We start from the raw sequence: 15,789 nt of genomic DNA, 5'->3' as shown, positions 1-15,789 counted from the left end.
AGACATCAAAAGCCCTCTGGCAGATACAGAGATGTGCTACTTCAGAGATGTCCCTTCAAGAAAGAATTGGCTACTTAGCTGCAAGAAATTTGGTTAGTGGACAGCCTCCAGCTGTCCCACTCATCTCCAGACCCTGGCCAGAGACTGAGCAAGGTGGTGTGTATACAGGGCTTAGCCATTCCCAGGGAACATGGAACTCTAATGAACAGTTCTTCCTGTGGAACTCCCCACTGGTCTGGCAGAGACTGTCACATCTGCATCATGGACAGCTTTGGACAGCTCTCCCTGCCCAATCCCATTTCCATTTCTTTCCAGTAATATTTTTGGACTCTTGTCTTTGTCTCAGCATCTGCTTTTCCCAGATTTCAACCTATGTCACCCCTGAAAAAGGTTTAAATTCTATTGACACATTATTATTTCACAAATACCTGCTCCTGGGACTCTGGTTACCATTCCTGGAATTTCTTAGTAAACCAAGGAACATCTGTCTCCTGATCCCCAAAACAGACTTCACTTAGATACGTGTTACTCTCAATTAGACCCAACTTTGACTTCCCTTTACATTTCCTCATCTTTTCTAATGTTTAATAACAGATTGACTAATTCCAGTGAAACTTCTGCTTTTGATCACATAATTTAAAAAACTGAGTAAGAATAAAACTGAAGGAAAATACCAATGGGCCAAAGAGCCATTAAGTTGTGCAGTATTTGGCCAGTATTGTGGATGTTTCAGTTATCCATTGCTGTGTAACAAACAATCCAAAATCTACTGTCTTAAACAATATGTATTTGCTTGTGATTCCATAGGTTGTCTAAACAGGCCTCAGCTAGGATGGTTTGTCTGTGTTCCATGCTGTGAAGGCTGAGCTCACTCAGCAGCTTTGATTTGAGCTGCAGGATCTAAGATGGCCCCACTCTTTTCTGGCCTCTTGGGTGAATGGTTGGAATGTTGGAGCCTTTCTCCTAATAGACTTTCATTCTCCAGGGCCTCCTTTTGATATCTTCAATCTCTAGGACCTTTCTCTCTCTCTCTCTCTCTCTCTCTCTCTCCTTCACCCCCCCCCACACACTCTTCTCTCTTTTTTCTCCCTCTCCTTTTCCCCCTCCCTTTCCTCATTTGCTCTCTCTTCAAGTGGTCTAGCTATTAGGATAACTGGACTTCACAAAGGCCCAAGTCTCCAAGAAGACAAAGGCAGACAGCAAGGGCTCTTAAGGCCTAGGCTCTGAAACTCAAAGAATATCACTTCTGCCACATTCTGTTGGCCAAAGCTAGTCAGAAGGCCAGCTCAGCTTCAAGAGGAGGGGAAATAAGCTCTACCTCTTAACGAGAAGAGTGGCAAAGTCATACTGTATAAGGGCATGTGGAATGGGAGCAATTATTGTTGTGGCTAACCCTGGAAACAGCCTACCGCAGCAGATGGGAAGAAAGGTCAAGAAATGTAGTGTGTGCAGCACTCATCTACTCACAAATAGGCTTATACTCTTGAGTAGAAGAGGTCTAGGTAAGATTCCTTCCTCCTCTCTGCACTGCTCAGGGTTATTGCATGCAGACTGGCTAAGAGTGGGCAGACAAGGAAGTGGTAGTTTTCTTTTGAGCTGAAAACTGGTCTTGAGGAGTCTAAAAAATTCCCTCTATAAGCAAATCATGCCAAGTGGCCCTCCTGTGCTCCTGAAATTTGCCTAATTTACTACTGTAATAATTTATCCAAAGTGAGTGTGAAAGCAAAGACTTCTGGGAGCTGCCCTTGGTTTGGCTGACTTTCGGGAGTACCTGTCTTTCTTCTTTGGCTTCCTCTGTGGGTGAGAGGCAGCAATCCAGGCTTTAGGGATCCCAAATTCTACCAGAGACTGAATCTCTTCCACTAGAAAAATCCTTCTTTTCCTAGACAAAAATGCTTATAAGTTTAGGAGTTGACCTGCAGAACTGTGTCTTTAAAATGAATCAGCTCCCTTCATCTTCTATGAAGCTGTATCCATTACTATCTTTCTCCCCCAAGGCTATTTAATTTTACTGCTATATAATTTCTGTATATTTCATTTCTATTTTTTAAGGACCTTGAAAGTAACAGTGATTTTACAGCAGGTGAGGGATTCAGATTTGTGGACAGTTCTGTAACTGGGATTATCCTACTTCAGTTAATAATACATGAGTCTAAACATAGAGCCACATGGGATAGATCCCAAATGAAAGTGCAAAAGCATCTCTTGAGGGTAGTTGCTAGACCCAGGTTATTAAAGGAAGCAAAAACCCTTAGGTAGAGCAGTCTCTTGAAGGATCTTCCATGATCTCACATCAGCCAACTTTGCCAAGAGTATTTCTGCTCAGGAAGATAGCTTTTTGTTTCTAATTAAGTATAATCCTGAGATTTAAATGTCCAGAGATGCTCATATGAACTCATATTCATTTCTGTGTCCTCTACTTTAATGCTCATATATAAAGGTACACATCTCAAAAGAGTGTAAATAACCTATTTGGTAAATCAAATTCAGAAAATGAGGTGGAAATGAGTATTTTTATCACTATTAAGTCTCCACAGTACATAGCACATAGTAGTCACTCAATTAATATTTGCTGCATAAATGAATGGAACTATCACATTCCAATACACATACATTTTTCTTCTCAGTAGCACCACCTTCATATTCACCTCTTCCTTTCTGTTACTATCCATAGACAGCTTCTGAGTTAAAAGTGCTGTCATCAAACACTTAGTTACAATATGCTGCTAACCATTTTCCCTTTCTCTAAACTTTTGCTCCCTACCTCAATCCAACAGGAACACAAGATTAATCTTAAAACCCTCCGTATTCACAAACCCTAAAATGTTACCTGTTGTTCCATTCTGAACAAATCACAAGCTCTTTACTCAGGTAACACGTACCTTTTGTAATCTGGCCTCAATTTTGGAAGCATAAGTATCCTCCCAAATCCCCAAATATAATTTTCTATGTTCTAGTGAAATTAATCTGGATCAATATGGCATACACTGGGCTTTCCTACCTGTAGTATAGACCTCTGCTTTTATCATGTTCTTAGCCTGGAATTCTCTCCTGTAGCTTCACCTGCTGAAGCCCTAGCTGTCACTTCAGGCTTGAACATTGATGTCACCTTCTTTCCAATGCCTTCCTGGGTCATCTAGGTTTGGAGTCGTCCTCTTCTCTGCAAGTATGTTTTTTTGTGATTATGCTCATGCTGCCTTATGCTGTAAAGACAGTCCAGTTTTAATAAGCTGGGTCTTAGCTCCTTTACCAGACAAGAAACTCTTTGAAAACAGGAGCCATGCCTTCTCAAGCTGTTCGTTCTGATACAGGGTTTGGCACCCTGTAAACCTGATAAATCAGTGGCTCCCAAATGCTTCTATTCAGAGGACCCCATTTAAAACAAAACAAAACTTTTGTATTTAAGTTTACTACACACACACACACACACACGCACATATCAAAATGTTTGGCTCAATTAATTTTCACAAACAACGTACTCATGCAACCAGCTTCCGGAATAAGAAGCACAATGTACCAGAACCTCAAAAGCCCCCTTATGAGGGCTCTATTTAAATGTATTACACACGATACTTGTACATTTGGTATAAATAAGAAAAGTGAGAATACATATTTGTAGACTTCCTTGTAATATCTCTGTTCTGTCAGCCCTTCTCAAAGAAGCAATCGTAATGACTATATCTTTGTAAACAAATGCACAGAAACAGGAAACTACATCTTCAGTGAAAAAGTTATGTTAGTATCAGACTGTCAAAAGGAATTAGTGACCCTTCATTTAAAAAATCTGGATTACAAGGGCTGCTTTACGAGTACAATCTCAAAATGATTGAACTGTCAGGACTCGTTTCCTAATATTCAACATGGCCGCATGCGCGTCTTTAAGTAACATGGCCGCTCTGCCAGGCACCAACATGGCAACCACAGCCTCACCGCATCAGGAAGCGTGAAGGAGCTCCCGTAAAAAACATAGCCGCCGTCCTGCCAATACTTAAGGTGGCTCTCATTTCAGCTTCAAAGCAAGAGCGAAACCGGAAATGGTTTTCAGTCTAGAGCATCTCCCAGGATCTCTTTCCGGTTAGCCTGTGGGGTGCCCGCGTGAGAACTGGGTGTTTCTTGGAGCTAGGGCTGGGAGGTGCTAGCCTGCTGCACCTTCTTCTAGACGTGAACCGGCTGAGACTAAAATGTCGGACACGTGGAGCTCGATCCAGGCCCACAAAAAGCAGCTGGACTCGCTGCGGGAGAGGCTGCAGCGGAGGCGGAAGCAGGACTCGGGGCACTTGGGTGAGGTGTGGGGCTGTTGGGGCTGCTGGGGCCGATGCTTAGCCGGAGTGGGTGGGAGGGAACCCGGGAGAAAGACACAGCTCCCGAGTCGGTGCCTTTCCCCAGACGGCCATTTCATTAACGCTTCATACATTGGTGCTCTTGTCCCCGTTAGCAGTACAGACGCTTCGCCCTCTTGCAAGTAGTCGCGGTTCCTTCCCAACCTAGGCCTGGTCCTCCGGTTGGTTCACGTTCTCGGTACGGAACACACCCCCACCCTGCCCTCCGGGCCGCCGGCCCGCCGGCCCCTGGTTGACTCCTCTATGAAGTCCGTGAGAAACGTCCCGTTCGGCCTTTCGGCCCCCTATCCCTCGAAGCTGCAAGTCCCTTTTTTTGGTTACTCCCATGGCACTTTGTTCCTCCCTTGGTTATAGCAATTGCTTTGTAGTGGTCATTTCTTTGAGACTGTGGGCGCCGTGAGAGCAAGTACCGAACCTTTATATCCAGTGCCCAGCTCAGTGGCCCTCACAGAGCTGGCACTCGGTGTTGCTAAATGGGTAGAGAAACAGGCGTTGTTTTAGCCATTTACATACTGAGCAGGAATCTGAAAACTTTTGTTTTTAAACTTTCTCTCCCCTCTTGTTGTCCCTGTGTCACAGTCGTAAAACTTGAAGGAACCTAAAAAGATTGTCACTTGCTACCCATACCACATCCCCAGCACAAGCCCTGAATTATCTAAAGCAAATCGGTTAAAGATCTACAAGGATAGTGAATAGATTATAGATCTGTTCATTAGATTTACCAGTTTATCAGTAGACTGCAGTCCATCTCTAAATCTTGTGTTGCACTTATATCCTGGCCCCTGGAACTAGAAGATGCCCAGGCAAGACTCTTACAGCATAATAAATAAACATCTATTGAGTATCTGCGGTGTACATGACTCTAGTTAGACAAAAGTAATTAAGACATTGTCCCTGCCCTCAAAGATTTTAAAATTTAGTTGGGAATAAAGGATTGATGCTTCTAAAAAGTCAGAAATACAATATGATGTATGTAAAATGCCAAATGAATGATTCCACAATGAGACAGTGAAAGAAGTAACAAGAGTCAGTTTAGTCAGTGAAGGCATAATGGAAGAGCTGGCACTTGGAAGTTTGGTCTTGATGGCTGTATAGGACTTAGAAATTTAAGAGAAGGTAAGAGGGCAGGGTAAGTAGAGGAAGAAGTGCAAGTCATATGATCAGGGATTAGTTAGTAGAAGTTCCACTTCACTTTTCCATGGTATTCAGCACACTTCGGTTTTAACCAAACTTTGTGCAATTTGCAAATCTAATCACTAGAGCCTGAATACTCCATTAAGATCCTTGCTATGTTTAATAATTTTGACAAGATTTATTTTCCTTTGAATGTAAATATTCTTTTTTGGATTAAATATCTCTCATATATCCATTTAGTAAGATATGGTTAAGAAGTCTAGTACATCCACTTAATAATATAGTTAAGATTGCATAAGATTATTTTTGAGGTTATGGTTAAACATATATATTGTCTCTGGCCCAGAACTTTGGCCCATTTGGTAATGAGGATAGGTAGAAATGAAACACACAAATTAAACCAGTCTGTTACTGTTTTTCCTTTCAATTATTTTGGTTATTCCAAAGAATATATTTCCTTAAGGGTTAGGATTCTTAGGAAAGCATTGTGAAACACTCTGTTAATTTGTCATGTAAGATATAACCAAAGTGTTTGATAAAAATTCAGATCATTCTTTTTTTTTTTAATGTGTTTTGATTGAAGTATAGTCAGTTTACAATGTTGTGTCAATTTCTGGTGTACAGCACCATGCTTCAGTCATATAGAAACATACATATATTCGTTTTCATATTCTTTTTCACTGCAAGTTACTACAACATATTGAATATAGTTACCTGTGCTATACAATATAAACTTGTTAATCTATTTTATATATATTAGTATGTGCAGTTTTTTAAAATTAGTTTTTCTTTTTTAAACTCATACATATATTCTCTTTTTTGGGGGGGGTAATTAGGTTTATTTAATTTATTTTTTTAGAGGAGGTACTGGGGATTGAACCCAGGACCTCATGCATGTTAAGCATGTACTCTACCACTTGAGCTATACCTGTCCCCCCTTTTTTAAAATTCAGTTCTTTTCTTGCGGGAAATAAAATTTTCTTACCACATCTATATTTTTTATAGCATTACTGAAATCTGATAATTGTTTACTATTGAGCTCAATGTTAAAAGACAAGAATATTAAATAAATTAGAATGTATCCATGTCATTATTGAATGCAAAATACTATGGACAAAGTCATTGGGAGACCTTTCTTAGCTTGGCATTTTTAAAGTATAACTTTTTTTTTCAATTGTAGCAAAATACATGTAACATAAAATTTACCCTCTTAACCATTTTTAGATGTATAGTTGATAGTGTGATGTATATTCACACTGTTGTGCAACCAATCTCCAGAATTTTTTTGTCTTGTAAAACTGTTTCTCTACCCATTAACCCATAACTCCCTATTCTTCCTCCCAGTCCCAGGCAGCTGCCCGTTCTACTTTGTTTCTGTGGGTTTGACTACTATAGATACCTTGTGTAAATGGAATCATAGAGTATTTGTCTTTTTGTGACTGGTTTATTTTACTTAGCAGGTCCTCAAGGTTCATCCATGTTGTAGCAAGTGTCAGGTTTTCCTTCCTTTCTAAAGCTGAATAAAGTTCCATTGAATGTCTGTGCCACATTTTGTATATCCGCTTATCCGTTGGTGGATACTCGGGTTGCTTCCACCTTTTGGCTATTGTGAGTAATGCTGCTGTGAACACGGGTGTACAAATATCTCTTCAATACACTATTTTCAGCTTTTTTTTTTTTTGGATCTATAACCAGATATAGAATTGCTGGATCCTACGGTAATTCTATTTCAGTTTTTTAAGGAACCAGCATACTGTTCTCCATAGACTAAAGCACAACCTTTTTGAAATGAAGATTATTACTTTCAATAAATATTTATTTCATTTTAATGGAAACAAAATACACTTGGCCAGGCTTGGCCCATGGTAAATATATGAACTGCTCAATGTATTTTGTCAGTGGGATTAAAGGTGTGAATATAAATATTGATATATTTGTCTTCAAGCTAGTATTTTGTTTATCTCCAATGGAGATCTTAACTAAAGAATAAACTCAAGTGTTAGGTATTACTTTGCTGAACCCAACACATTAAATTTTTCATTAGATTAGAAGCAGAGTGTCATCATACTTACCGGCATAATGGAAGCACTCAGTAACTGTGTTGAATTAATAACTGAACAAATACTTTCTGAAGGAGTTGAAACTACAGGGATTCCTAATGATTTTCTGCCAGTAACCCATTTGAAGAATGATAAAACATTGGAGTCTGTCCCCCAAATTTGTATATACATGAACAGATTTGCATATACATGAACAAATTTGCATGTGACTTCAGGGAATTCAGAGCGAGGCTAAAGCCCATCTATAAATAACAGTTGCATTTATCAGCTGTTAAATTTTATTCACAGTATTAAACATGAGCTCCCCCCTCCCAGTAACCTTAAAAGACATGTTTTCAGCTCCAGTGTCCTGAATGTCACTAAAAGAATACCCCCCAGGAGGTGTTACTAACACAAGGATTTATAAGCAGAATCACATTACCAGGCTGTTTTTTAAAAGAGCTACATTAAAACAAATGATTAGTCAGGTTACCAAAGAGAAAAAAAATTGTCAGTATCCAGTTCTCCGGATTGAAAATGTATGTAAAGTGCTTCTTTTCATAAACTTCTTCTTTATTTAAGAAAAACTATACATGACACAACATATAAATTTAGTTACTAACCAGAGAAAATGAAAACTCTAAGGAGAAATGTTTATATTACATTCTTGGTAGTATTAGTCAGTTAATTATAAAAAGTACATTTTCAGCTTAATTGGAGCAAAGTCAATGCTTTTACTCACTGAGATAATGTCTGTTAGGGTGTTTAAAGTCTGGATGAAAAATGTGTAATATATTTTAGAAATAGATAACTTTTGTGTGAAAAGTTGGGTAGAGTGTTCAGGTGGTAGAAAATGACAGCATGAACATCTAACCAAATTTATATAGTGTTATTTTAAATTTGATAATAGGAAATGTAACAGTGTCAAGTAGATTGCTTTTTTCTTTGAACTGTTAGATTCTGGGCTTTGTTTAAAATAAATTTTATAGACAAAATGTTTATCAAAGAAATAATGTATAATTATTGCATATTTAAGCCAAGTGTCCCAAGAACCATTATGTGGCAGTAATGAAAAGTAATGTGGCAGTGAATAAGATGGTATGTTTGGTATGTTCCCAAATAGAATCTATATTAGATTACATTAACAAGAATGTTTCTGAATTGAATGTTTCTGAATTGAATATTTGAAATGGAAAATGCTTAGTAACTTGACATTTATTTTAATCAGTGACAACACTTTCATTTTCTGTTAAGTCACATGGGCAAGAAACAAGCAAAATATGCAAAATCATAACATACAAATGACCAGCAGGTATATGAAAACACCCTCAGCATCACTAGTCATCAGGGAAATGCAAATCAAAACCCCAGTGAAATACCACCTCAAACTTGTTAGAATGGCTGTTATTAAAAAGTTGAAAGTTAGCAGGTGTTGGCAAGGAAAAAAGGGAACCCTGATTCACTACTGGTGGGAATGTAGATTGGTATAGCCATCATGGAGAATAGTATGGATGTGTCTCAACAAGTGAAAAATAGAACTACCATATGATCTAGCAAATCCACATCTAGGAATTCAAAGGAATTGAAATCAGCATCTCAAAGAGTGTTACTTACAATAGGCAAGATTTGGAAACAACTTAAATGTCCATCGATGGATGAATGGATCAAGAAAATGTGGAATATACATACAATGGAATATTTTTCAGCCATGAAAAGAAGGAAATCCTGCCATTTGTGACAACATGGGTGGATCTGGAGGACATTATGATAAGTGAAATAAGTCAGACACAGAAAGACAAATACTATATGGTCTCACTTAGATCATATTTGAGATGTGGAGTCTAAAATAGTCAGTGTCATAGAAGTGGAGAGTAGAATGGTGATTACCAGGGGCTGGGGAAGTGGGAAATGGGGAGTTGATGGTAAAAGGGTATAGAGTTTCAGTTATGCAAGATAAACAAGTTCTGGAGGTCTATTATACAGTATAGTGCCTATAGCTAACAATACTGTATTGTATACTTAAAATTTTCTAAGAGGGTAGAGCTTATGTTAAGTGGTCTTACCATACACACAAAAATAATAATAAAGGCAGCAGAAGGAAACGTTTAAAAGTTTATAGATATGTCTGTGGCCTTGATGGTGGTGATGGTTTTATGAGTGTGTATACTATCTCCAAACTCACTGAGTTGTATATATATATAGCTTCATACATGTCAATCATAACTCAATAAATGATTTAAAAAGATACAATAAGGATTGTCTGTAAGAAGTCTAGGCCTTTATTGGCAAGATAAAACTCATACTAATGACAATGAAATATTAGTAGGTGCCTGACAAAGTTTGAATATAAATTAAGGGAGGGGTAGTAATGTATGGCTTATCTAAAATAATGAGTTTCAAAACTGCACAACATAGTAAAGGATCTATATTAGTCAACATATAGATAAACTACCTGTTTATCTACATCTTTCTTTAGCCCCTATTTATATTATCAAACATTTTAGTTTAATAGTTTGTACGATTTACTCCCTTTAGCATACTTCTTGAGTTAAAATGGTCAAAATATAATGTACAAAACAGTTTGTGGATGTAATGCTTGAAATCCTAAACCCCATTCTAAACCCCAACACTGGCATTTTTTACACCCTCTGATGTCCAGTGGCTTTAATTAATTAAAGTTCAAACTCCATTTGTCAAAAAGATCTGATCACAGCTTAGGTTGTTGAAAATATTCCTGGCTTATGAATTCAGGTGATTTTATCAGTTGTCATTTAGAGTGACGGAAGGGAGGTGGCATGGACATTTACATGTACCATACTGCTAATTTATTTCCTTTGAAGCTCAGCAAGGAAAGAGATTAGGAAAACACCTCTCAGCCAACAGAGAAAGGAAAGCAGTTCCCAGAAAATTCAGGATTATCTGGGCAAAGCAGTGGTACATACATACTGGTATGTATGACTGAGGAAAGGGTATCTATCTAGTGCTAAACTTGGTCAGAGAATTTCCTGCATGAGATGAAAGCACCGTATGTTGTAAATGCTGGGGAATTTGACTTCTGAGGAATGTATAGATTGCTAGTGGTTGCCCTTTTTCATTTTCACTTCTCTTCACTCCTAGATCTTCGGAATCCAGAGGCAGCACTGTCACCAACCTTCCGTAGTGACAGCCCAGTGCCTGCTGCACCCACTTCTGGGGGCCCCAAGCCCAGCACAGCTTCAGCAGTTCCTGAACTGGCTACAGACCCCGAATTAGAGAAGAAGTTGCTACACCACCTCTCTGATCTGGCACTAACATTGCCCACTGATGCTGTGTCCATCCGTCTTGCCATCTCCACGGTAATGACCAGATAGGACAAGGTTGGGAACTACCACTGTTTTTCTTCAGTTCGTGGTCAGTGTCTTATTGCTTTCCCCCCCGCCTCCCCCCAACCCCTCTTCCTTAGCCAGATGCCCCTGCCACTCAGGATGGGGTGGAAAGCCTCCTACAGAAGTTTGCAGCTCAGGAGTTGATTGAGGTAAAGCGAGGTCTCCTGCAAGATGATGCACATCCCACTCTGGTGACCTACGCTGATCATTCCAAGCTCTCTGCTATGATGGGTGCTGTGGCAGAAAAGAAGGGCCCGGGGGAGGTAGCAGGGACTATCACAGGGCAGAAGCGGCGTGCAGAACAGGACTCGACCACAGTAGCTGCCTTTGCTAGCTCTTTGGCCTCTGGTCTGGCCTCTTCAGCATCAGAAGTCGCCAAGGAGCCAACCAAGAAATCAAGGAAACATGCTGCCTCAGATGTTGATCTGGAGATAGAGAGCCTTCTGAACCAACAGTCTACTAAGGAACAACAGAGCAAGAAGGTAGGGGTAGATGGAAATGCTTTCACACATATACTCTGAATTACAGCTTTGGTTGGGAGGGATTTACCCCTAGGGCAAGGAACAGTTCTTAGGATTGAAGGTTTAGAGCAGTGGTTCTCAACTGAGGAGGATTATACACCCCCTCCCAACCCCAGAGGACATTTGGCACTGGAGACATTTCTGGTTGTCACAACGCAGGGGAATGCTACAGGCTTGTAGTGGGTAGAGGCAAGGGATGCTTCAAACCACCCACACAAGGAAGAATTATCTGGTCCAAAATGTCAATGATGCACCAAAGTTGAGAAACTCTGATTTAGTACATCTTTTTCATTTGATATGTTTGGAAGAATCATCAGATAGGGAAGAGGAGCCCAAATATAGAAATAGAGGGAGATGAATACTGGAAGATAGTCATATGGGCCAATAAGTAGTATGAATTGATTATGCAATGTGAAATGGCAGTCTGGTGGTTCTGAGTATAAATACTGGACCCACATGAGTTCTCCATTTCCTACTTCTAGCTGTGTGAATTTGAACAAGTTAATAAACTTCTCTTGAGCCTGTCTTCTCACCTGGGAGGATAACCAGAGTACCTCTCCTTAGAGAACTGTTGCATAGGCTCTGAGCTAAACAGTAACATGCTTAGCACTGTGCCTTGGTTGAGTACCTAATAAGTAGAAGTGGTTTTCCTGGGGAGGGGAGTTTAGCTTAATGCTTAGCAGTAGGAACTAGTCTTCTTATATTTTAACTCAATCCCAAATGCAGGTTTGTGAGAAAGGACTAAACCTATGACAGATCTCCTAGGGCTCCAGTTTTCCCAAATTAACTTATTTCATTGACCTCTCATAGGACATTGATGTCTAGCAGAATTTACAGAGGTAACAGTTTAAGGGCTAATTTTATCTACAAACCTTTTTAATTCCAAGGCTGCTTCTGTCACAGGTTAGTCAGGAAATCCTAGAGCTATTAAATACTACAACAGCCAAGGAGCAATCCATTGTTGAAAAGTTCCGCTCACGAGGTCGGGCCCAAGTGCAAGAGTTCTGTGACTATGGAACCAAGGAGGAGTGCATGAAAGCCAGTGATGCTGACCGGCCCTGTCGCAAACTGCATTTCAGGTCTCTTGGGAGGGAAGGGATTGGGATGGGTCTCCTAGAAGCAGTCATTCTTTGTAAGTGCATTCCTTCCAGTCTGAGACCGTCTTCAGTCTTATTAAATGGTTTTAATATGATTTGTCTAAGACCTCCAGATTTTAAAGGTACATTTTCAGATGTAGTGTTCTGTGTATTCACAGACGGCACTCCGCAAAAAAGTGAGATTAAAAAAAAAAAAACAAAAACCCCTCTCTTCTTGCAATAGCAAGACATCTGTGTCTCTGAGCCCCAGTCAAAGTGAAAGTTCTCTAGAAGGAGGAGGATCTTAGTAGAAACAGGAACCTGGGCTCTTAGGTCAATGCCTTTTTTCTGCTCTAAGTAGTAAGCCCTTCCTGTCATAAGAGAAGGCGGTTAAGTCTTCGTTAAGAGAGGAATTAAAATAAAAACTCTTTAGTGTAAATTACAGATTCTAATGTCACCTGCCTGCCTTCTCTGAAAACTCTTGGAGGTAGCTCTAATGATAGTGCAAGACCAGAAATTTTGCAACAATTTGGAACTTGAACTGTGACATCTAACTCTGGAACACCATCTTGATTCCATTTCTCCTTTTATTTCTCCAGACGAATCATCAATAAACACACTGATGAGTCATTAGGTGACTGCTCTTTCCTTAACACATGTTTCCATATGGATACCTGCAAATATGTTCACTATGAAATTGATGCTTGCATGGATTCTGAGGCTCCTGGAAGCAAAGACCACACACCAAGCCAGGAGCTTGCCCTTACACAGAGCGTTGGAGGTGACTCCAGTGCAGATCGACTCTTCCCACCTCAGGTACCTGTCTGCTCAGAAAACTTACCTCAACTTAAGGACCTTTATCTCAGTAGGGCAGCCATACATGTAAGAGAGCAGGGCAATCATCAGCAATCCGTCTTGCTGATTGGGAACAGAGTGGGATAGCAATGTGTATAAGGGAGCAGGAAAATAAAATGGAAAAAGAGGGACTGGGGCCATGAATCTGAGAGTGAAGGAAGGGAAGATGACCAAATACCACCTCATGCAGTGGATCTGTTGTGATATCCGCTACCTGGACGTCAGTATCTTGGGCAAGTTTGCAGTTGTGATGGCTGACCCACCCTGGGATATTCACATGGAGCTGCCCTATGGGACCCTGACAGATGATGAGATGCGCAGGCTCAACATACCAGTACTGCAGGATGATGGCTTTCTCTTCCTCTGGGTCACAGGCAGGTAATGCAGTTCAAAGATATGTAGGTATGGGCAGGTATAGTACAGAGTGAGTACTGGGTGGGTAAAATCCTGGGTTTTCCTAGCCCTGCTGTTAAATGTCTGACTGAGCCAGCCTTTTTTACCTACTGAGATCTAATGCCTGTTTATAGCATAAAATGATACCATGAATTCTGTTTAACTACATTTGTTCCTTGTGAAAGGTAAGGTCACTGAGAATAGATACTGTTTTCTTTTCATTCTTGCAGCCATCCTATTGCCCTAATGGTGTCTTGCATGTAAATGTTCACTGAATGTCTACTGAAAACAACACATGTATCTTGGGAGAAAAAAAATACGGGCGTGAAAATAGCTGTTTAACCCTTCTTTCTTTCTAGGGCCATGGAGTTGGGGAGAGAATGTCTGAACCTCTGGGGGTAAGTAGTTACCACTTTTTTTTTTTTTTGAGGGAAATAAATACATAATTACTGTAGTTGATATGTGTGCCCTCCTTCCAGCTCATTCTCTGTAGAATAGATGTACCATCCCTAAGCTGTGAAAGCCTGATTAAGGCTCTGATTCCCCTTCTTATGCCCCACAGTTATGAACGGGTAGATGAAATTATCTGGGTGAAGACAAACCAACTGCAGCGCATCATTCGGACAGGCCGCACAGGCCACTGGTTGAACCATGGGAAGGAACACTGCTTGGTGAGCAGCAGTGGGGCCCAATTCAATAGGTGGAGTGAAAAATAGGAATTGTTTGATTGCTTGTTGAGAAATAGTTCAAATGCTGGGGTTTCATAAAGTAATTTGTTCTCTGGTGAGCAGGTTGGTGTCAAAGGAAATCCCCAAGGCTTCAACCAGGGTCTGGATTGTGATGTGATCGTAGCTGAGGTATGTGCTTTCCTCAGGCATCCGGAGGGCCACATTTTAAAACTGCTATCAGTTATTCAAGTCAGGTCTATTCTTATCCCACGTTCTTTCATTTGGATCACAAACTTAAATGGAAAGGACTAGAATTGCAATCTTGAGTAACTTAAAAGTAGCTAGAGTTTTTATTTCCTAGGTTCGTTCCACTAGTCATAAACCAGATGAAATCTATGGCATGATTGAGAGACTGTCCCCTGGCACTCGCAAGATTGAGTTATTTGGACGACCACACAATGTGCAACCTAACTGGTAAGGTGGCAGAGAACCTGCTAGCCCCCAGTGGCAAACTGTTCATGGCCACGGACAGCAGTTAGTAGAGCTTCACCTCACATTCCGCTAGTCTACAAATGGGCTTCAGAGGATTCTTAAGCCATCAACATTCACTGGACACCCAGCAGGTTTTAGGATTTAATCTACTGCTCTTTAGGTCTCCCATGTTACAACCTAAAGGTCCTTGTTATTCTATGGGATGTATTTAATCTGCCCCCTGGTGGTTACTGAGAATCTAATCCATCAACAATTTCAGTATCTTTCATCATGTTAGTGAGCTTTAAAAGATGTGCTTTTAGCGTTTCACTAATCCAGGTAACACTGGCAGCAGTAACTTTGTGAAGTAGGGCTGGTTAGCCACCAGTTATTAATGCTTAACTAGTACAGCTCCAGCCTCAACACCGGAATCTGTGCCCAGTTTCTGACCAGCCGTACCACCATATACTATTCTAATACTAAGATCTAAGAATTGGAACGAGTATTTGATGAGATGATATGCAGTCTTAATGAAAAGTACGTATGTTTTAACAGTATTAAGCCTTTAAATTCCAGGATTTTTGGTTTGCCCCTTCTCTCCCCTTGCTTCAGGATCACCCTTGGAAACCAACTGGATGGGATCCACCTACTAGACCCAGACTGTGGTTGCTCGGTTCAAGCAAAGGTATCCAGATGGTATCATCTCTAAACCTAAGAACCTATAGAAGTACTTCTACACAGACGTCTGCAGCCCTGGCTCTGCAGGCCACACCTGGAGTAATATTTGTACAGTAGCTTTTTTTTTTCCCTTATTTAAATAAAAATTTGTATTGTAGTTGGGATTTCAAGGTCAAGTTCCGGCTCTGCCACTTAACAGTGTGTGATCTTGTGTAATTCATCTCTCAGTATGATTGCTTTTATATGAAT

At 40.3% G+C, this 15,789-nt stretch overlaps 1 protein-coding gene across 1 annotated transcript; it reads left to right on the top strand.

Annotated features, from left to right (window-relative positions):
- The first annotated feature begins 3,965 nt into the window (after nt 1–3,965).
- METTL3 (methyltransferase like 3) lies at nt 3,966–15,716 on the top strand. Its single transcript, XM_006190859.3, has 11 exons — nt 3,966–4,281; nt 10,631–10,848; nt 10,956–11,360; nt 12,303–12,478; nt 13,075–13,291; nt 13,521–13,708; nt 14,083–14,121; nt 14,286–14,394; nt 14,515–14,580; nt 14,753–14,865; nt 15,475–15,716. The coding sequence occupies exons 1-11, from the start codon at nt 4,182–4,184 to the stop codon at nt 15,569–15,571; spliced, it is 1,728 nt and encodes a 575-aa protein (XP_006190921.2). The 5' UTR covers nt 3,966–4,181; the 3' UTR covers nt 15,572–15,716.
- The last annotated feature ends 73 nt before the right edge of the window (nt 15,717–15,789 follow it).

The sequence above is a fragment of the Camelus ferus genome, chromosome 6 (assembly GCF_009834535.1).
Source record: "Camelus ferus isolate YT-003-E chromosome 6, BCGSAC_Cfer_1.0, whole genome shotgun sequence".
Lineage (NCBI taxonomy): Eukaryota > Metazoa > Chordata > Mammalia > Artiodactyla > Camelidae > Camelus > Camelus ferus.
The sequence above is the reverse complement of the archived record's forward strand: the minus strand, read 5'-3'. Positions and strand labels throughout refer to the sequence as shown.

Coding starts and splice junctions, on each gene's coding strand:
- METTL3 (XM_006190859.3), top strand. CDS start 4,182: ATGTCGGACACGTGGAGCTCGATCCAGGCCCACAAAAAGCAGCTGGAC. Junction 11,361..12,302: donor AGGAACAACAGAGCAAGAAG/GTAGGGGTAGAT, acceptor CTTCTGTCACAG/GTTAGTCAGGAAATCCTAGA. Junction 14,395..14,514: donor ATGGGAAGGAACACTGCTTG/GTGAGCAGCAGT, acceptor TCTGGTGAGCAG/GTTGGTGTCAAAGGAAATCC.